The sequence below is a fragment of the Dipodomys ordii genome, unplaced genomic scaffold (assembly GCF_000151885.1).
Source record: "Dipodomys ordii isolate 6190 unplaced genomic scaffold, Dord_2.0 Scaffold15993, whole genome shotgun sequence".
NCBI classification, from domain to species: Eukaryota; Metazoa; Chordata; class Mammalia; order Rodentia; family Heteromyidae; genus Dipodomys; species Dipodomys ordii.
This window is the reverse complement of record NW_012283205.1, coordinates 1-6312: the sequence shown is the minus strand read 5'-3', so window position 1 is coordinate 6312 and position 6312 is coordinate 1. Positions and strand designations below refer to the sequence as shown.

The 6312-nt window shown below is 42.0% G+C and overlaps 1 protein-coding gene across 1 annotated transcript; it reads right to left on the bottom strand.

Annotated features, from left to right (window-relative positions):
• Positions 1 to 900: 900 nt before the first annotated feature.
• On the bottom strand, positions 901 to 5407 carry LOC106002661 (PDZ and LIM domain protein 3-like). The gene is made up of 3 exons (XM_013037506.1): positions 5223 to 5407; positions 3294 to 3405; positions 901 to 1722 (listed from the first exon to the last, which is right to left on the bottom strand). Exons 1-3 carry the CDS (start codon positions 5383 to 5385, stop codon positions 1533 to 1535), a joined length of 465 nt encoding a protein of 154 aa, XP_012892960.1. The 5' UTR covers positions 5386 to 5407; the 3' UTR covers positions 901 to 1532.
• Positions 5408 to 6312: the final 905 nt, after the last annotated feature.

The window sequence follows — 6312 nt, the reverse complement described above, 5'->3', positions numbered from 1 at the left end:
GCCACTTCCGGCTTTTTTCTTTTGGCTTAGGTGGTGCTGAGGAATTGAACCCAGGGCCTCAGGCATGCAAGGCAAGCGCTCTACCACTGAGCCACCTTCCAAGCCCCTGTTTGCTTTTTTTGAAAACAGAGTTTTTTAAACTTCCACTTGAGCTCAGGGCCTGGCATTGTCCCTAAGCTGTTTTGCTCAAGACTAGCACTCTAGCATTTGAGCCATAGCTCTACTTCCGTTAAGAATATAGGGTATGCTTCATAGGCTTTTTTTGTTACACAGTCTAACCTACCTATGTTGTATCTTTCCTAAATTTCAGATTAGTGTTATACTAGTTTACGTCTATTATAAATTTCCTTTCTAAAGCAAAACTTAAGCAGTCATTATGCACTCTGCAACAAATAAAATCTAATATTAGGCAAAACACGATTCAATGTCTAATCTGGAGTGGACATCCATGTAAATTTTTCTCATGAGTCTTTCATAGTTTCTTATCTTCTTTTCAGTACAGTACCTAGATCACCCAGGATTTCCCCCTTTTTATCCTCAAAAATGCTCCATTTCAGCTTTTTGAGATAATGCTCACAGTCCTCCAGTAGTGTGTATGGCTGTGTAAGGAGACAGAGTCTCTTGGGATTAAATGCTTCTAAACTGGTGTCCACTCAGTCCTCCTCATGGTAGTCCTAACTTTCATCCTCTGGCCCATAAGTTGCTGGTGCTTTGAATTCTTGTGCTCTTTCAAAATTCCAGACAGTAAATTGAGGTTGATTTTCAGGGTTCCCCCTCCTCCCCCCATAGCTACTTTTCACTTTCTGTGTCAGCATTGAGAAAAAAGCCTGGATAGACCTTGAACCTTCAGTTTGACTATGCCTTTACATGAAAGAGAATTTCAACTCCAAACAGACCGGGTCCGAGCAAAATACACTTTTAATTGGAAATAGGCAGACCTATGTTCATTTAGCAGAATTAAGTGTCCCTCCCATCAACAGAAGTGTGGGGCTCACTAGAAAGAGTGAGCTATAAAAATGAAAGAAGACAGTTCCCTTTAGTGTGGCTATGCCAAAGGAGGAGCTGGCCCTCTGGTTGAAAGGTTGATTTTTCAACTGAATTTAGGCATTTAAAAAATGTTTTATGTATGACATTTTGAGATATTGAGATATGGAGCTAGAGGAATCCTGGAAATTTCTTTCTGACATGCATCATAATAGTTGAAACAAATGAAGACCACCGCAGAATAGTTACAATACAAGATTGTTATTTGGTGTTTCCTATAATTGCCCCTCCTCTCCAATCAACCATCAAAGTAAGACAACTAGACCCTCCTAGTCCCCAGTATCTTGGTGTTTACACACAGGATGCTTGTACTAAAACTGTAAATGGTGGACAGTGACATAGAAAAAGTGATTGCTTTACAAAAGCCTCCCATTTCGTCTCAATAAGATAACGTCTAAAAGCTTTGGCCTCAGGTCTGGGGGCTCCTGCTCTAAGCCAGGGTTGAGTGTGTATGGGTGCGGGGGGCTGCGTGAGTGTGTGCCAAGAGCTTAAGCTTTGGGGTACAGAGTGACTGTGTCGTAGCCCTCTGGGGGCCTCGTGCGAGCTCTCGCGTGAGTTTCACAGTACAGCTCCCCCTCCACGAAGAAGTAGCCCTTCTGTTTGAGGTTGAGATTGCAGTCAGCGCACACGAAGCACTCAGGATGCCGGTATTTATCTCTGGCCTTCACCACGGCACCACTGTGGGGAAATCAAATTCAAGTGAGAGACTCAGAGCGGCATATAGGACCCCTAAGACAGGAATTAGCTGGTTGGAAGCAGCCTCCAGCTGTAACATTGTGCACCGCTGGCACAGGCAAATGAAGACAGCTGTCTATCACAAGCCATCGTAGGCTGCCCTTAGACCCTGATGAGTAGTTTTCAGATCCTCAAACAAATACTCTATAGAAAAAAAGTAGGGTCTTGCCTGTGGTCATGCCTGACCCCTATTTCTCTCTAAGAGAGAGATGTGAGCCAGGTGCTGGTGGCTTAGCCTGTAATCCTAGCTAATCAGGAGGCTGAGATCTGAGGAGCATGGTTTGAAGCCATTCAAGGCAGAAAAGTCTCAGACTCTTATCTTCAATAAACTACTCAGAAAAATCCAGGAGTGGAGCTATGGCTTAAGTGGTAGAGCACTGGCCTTGAGCAAAAGAAGCTTTAGACAGTGCCCAGGTCCTGAGTTCAAACCCCAGGACAAAAAAAAAAAAAGAGGGAGAGGTATGTCAAACACATCCTGCAAAGGATTCTGACTTTGAGCAAAGTTGTGGGTTGTCTATAGGCCCTATCACTTGAGCCATGCCCCCAGTTTTTTTGTATTCTGCTTCTGAGATAAGATTTGGGTAATTTCCCCCTTAATTCATGATTCATAATTCCTGATTCCCTGGCCTCTTGCCTCTTCCTTCTCCTGGGATTACAGGCATGCCTCACCTCACCATGCCTGGTTGCTATATTTTTCTTTTGGTCCCCAATTTCTTTTCTGGTTCTAGTCAGACCCATCCTCCATTGCCCTCTTACATGTACTTTAGATAACAGGACAGATATTTCCTGCTGAGGACAAATGCTGCCTACGCTCATGAGGGGAGCAGATAAAAGGTGGATGCAATCATGTGGGACACATGAAATGGAGAGATGAAAATAATTTTGTTCAATTAGAGATTTGAATTAGCAAATGTGGCTTTTAAGCATGATGTCCCTTGGAATGGGATGTGAATGTATGCCTTAAACTTATTTATTTAATTGCTGTCTAATTTAAAAATTAGGTAAAGATAGTTTGTGTCAGGGAAAAACCTGAAGACCTGTTTATATGCTTCCTTGGATTTATACAGAAAGGATGTTCAAAGATTATCCATTAACAAAAAGAGAGTTTTTAAAAGTGCAACCATGGTTCTTGATATTATTTTTATACACACATTTGGACCTTTCTTTGGTACTGGAATTTGAACTCATGGCCTTGAGCTTTCTCAGTTTGTTTGGCTGGCACTTTACCACTTGAACCATGCCTCCAGCAGGCTTTGTTGCCTAGGCTGGATTTGAACCATGATTCTCAAAATCTCATTTTCCTGAGTTGCTAGGGTGCCTAGCAGGTACACTTTTTTTTTCAAGAGTATTTCTGAAAGTAAACCAAAATTTGATTCATATTATATGCCAATCTGGCATTACAGCTAAGCAACCATCAAAATATTATACAGGTAATTAAAGTCAAGGAGTTGAAATTGAACTTTTTCACAATTGTCTTTCCTGTATAAGGTCTTAACGTTAAAAATGAGACGTACACAATGCCACTCCCGCACTTATCACAGAGGGGCATCCTCGGGGCACTGCCAGCACCTCCGTGGGGCTTGCTAACCGGAGCTCTCACACTTCGGGTCCCAGCTGGACGGTCATCTGAAAGGCAAAAGTGTTTTTATTTATGGCAAGAAGCAAACGGCTCCTGCATGGTCTTTGTCTCTACTTTACCTCAGGCACTTTAAGGAATCCTTAGTCTGAGGATTCCTGCACCTGCACTGTCATTTTAGAAGGAGCGGGATGGGGAGGAGACTTGGTTCTTGCAAGAGAGCTTTTCAAAATGGAATCCGTAACCAGACGGTGTTATTGGAGGGAGCTGTTTCAAATGCTCAGATCTACAGAAGTCATCTCTCTTATGAAGATCATGGGTAACAGAGAATGGAGAGTTTTAACCACTTTTAAAGGTGCAGGTCAATGTCATTAAGTCCATCCACAATGTAGAAAACCACTAGTCTCCTTTCCCAGAATGTTCCCAACATCCCTAGCCAGAAACTTGCTCCATCCCTTCCTCCTCACAGCCCCTGGCAGCTGCTATTGGATTTCTGTCACTCTGAATTAGTCTATTCTAGACATCTCATGTAAGTAGAATCAGAGAATCTCATCCTTGATGTCTGGCTTCTCCATTAGCATAATGTTTTCAAGGATCTGCCATGTTGCAGCATGTATCAGCATGTCATCCCTTTTGAAGACTGAATAATATTCTATCATATGTATATATGTTATATGTTAGGTATCATCTGTCAATAAACATTTGAGTTTTGCTGCCCTCTTTAGTTCTTATGAATAATGTGAACATTGGTGTACAAATACCTATCTTTTTTTCTTTTGGGTGCATATCTAGGTGTGGAATGCCAGATCATCTGTGAATTTGATGTTTATTTTTTTTGAAGAACCATCATTCTGTTTTCCACGATGGCTGTGCCATTTGGCATTTGCACCAGGAAGGGACAAAAATTCCCCTTAGCTCCACATCCTTACCAACATTCATTCCCATTTTTTTTTGTTAGAACCTATCCTGATAGGGCATTGTGTATTTTTGCCAGTCTTGGGGCTTGAATTCATGGGCCTGGATACTGTCCCCGAGATTTTTTTTGGTGCAAGGCTAGTTCTCTACCACTTGAGCCACAGCACCACTTCCAGCCTTTTCTGTTGATGTGGTACTGAGGAATTGAACCCAGGGCTTCATGCATGTTAGGCAAGCACTCTACCACTAAGCCACATTCGCAGCCTGTTTTTGTGGCTTTTATAGAAAAGCATGTATCTTCTGGGACATGAAAGCATCGGTTAAAGTATAAGCCCAGAGGAGGGCAGGAGCAGCAAGCAGCCCAGCTTACTGTCTGTGTGGCTTTGTACAAGCCCATCTTTCCCATGCCTCAGTGTCTTATTTGTTAAATAGGGAACATAATAACTGCTCCTTCATTGACTTATTATGAACCTTAATGAGAATGTATGCCAGGTATTTCACACAATGCAGAATACAGTAAAGGTTTGCTATTAGAATTAGTTTTTGATGGTATTGGGGTTTGAACCAGTCAGGGATCACTATGATTTATTTACTTTTCCTTGAACATGGATGATAGCCTAAAGGATGAGGAGAAGCTGAGAAGTTACAGCATATTTGTTTAAAATGGAATCTTATGATGCTAGCCCACGACTACCATGGATGGAATGTATCTCTGGTGCTTTCAACTATATTTTTGTGAATGACTGGCTTCATTTTGTGGCTCTCTGCACATGTCCTGCAAACTTTTCCTAAACAAGACGTTGCCCAAGTCCTGCTGAGCACAGGTGCCCTTGCTGGCCCATGAAGAAATCACGTGGAGCCTTCGATCTCAGTGCGTCGCTGTCCCTCCCTCCCACGCCCTCCTGGTAACATGGGGATCAGAACGTTTTAGCAGATGCTAATGGCTGCTCACCTGCACCGTCATTCACTAACTCCTGGAGAACCCTGAAGGAGCCGGATTGGCGCGGCTGGGTAGGTTCATCTCGGTTGTCATGGAGCATCCGGTACACATCTGATTGAGGGGGCACCGAAGCTGTGGGTTCACTGAAACACAAGGACTCAAGGTGAGGCACCATTAGGAGATCTGAGAGCAGACACCCCAAGCATCAGCACGCTGTCTACAGCTGGGCAGGGGTTTTCTTCCAGCAAACCTCTACTCTAATGGAAGATACAATGGGTTACTTCAAAAACATCATAAAGCAACAACTTTGGAGTCACCTCCACACTTTTCTGTCCCACCAAAACATTTTGGAGGGCAGTCAAAGGTGACTGGTTAGGACTCGACAATTTTACAAAGCAAGTCTGTGTATGGATGTATAACATTATACATATGAACAAAAGTAACTTTTCTCAGAAAAATGATGACAATCCAGATATAGATTGGGAATGAATCCAACTGGATCATTCACAGTCATAAAGGTTGTAATAACATTCAGATTTATTTTGTTATTAAACTAAGATTATGCTATCATCTCACTTGTAAATTGGTGAAACTGACTTATCAGGGTTGAAAAACATCTAATGCGGAAACTTTTATCTGTACATCAGTCAAACTGATTAAATAATGTATTTACAGTAAGCACTTTATTTACAATGACAGCTGCTTTGTTTTAATTTTATATTTACAAATAGAGTCATGATAATTAAAAATGCCACCATAGTATCATTTGTCAGGCAATAAATATTATCTAGAGAATATGGTTTTAACTTCACATATTTTAATTGTGCATATCTGAAAATAAGCATCTTTATATACAAGAAACTGGTTGCAAAATGACATAGTCTATTATTAGCCTGCTGTATTCACCCTGAGGCATTTTGGGGAAATTGTTACATAGCACACACAACCATTTATAAAAAGTGACTTTGCAATATTGAAAGAAGTAATAATCTCTTCTTTTTTTTGAGGGTGGGGGTCCAGTCGTGGGGCCTGAACTCTGGGCCTGGGCGCTGTCCCTCAGCTCTTCAGCTCAAGGCTAGCACTCTACCACTTGAGCCACAGC

Excerpts from the sequence above, each read along its gene's own strand:
- LOC106002661 (XM_013037506.1), bottom strand. The coding sequence starts at position 5,385 with ATGGTGCCTCACCTTGAGTCCTTGTGTTTCAGTGAACCCACAGCTTCG. Across the intron at positions 3,406-5,222 it reads GTTAGTGAATGACGGTGCAG|ATGACCGTCCAGCTGGGACC; the intron begins GTGAGCAGCCAT and ends TTTGCCTTTCAG. Across the intron at positions 1,723-3,293 it reads AAGTGCGGGAGTGGCATTGT|TGGTGCCGTGGTGAAGGCCA; the intron begins GTACGTCTCATT and ends ATTTCCCCACAG.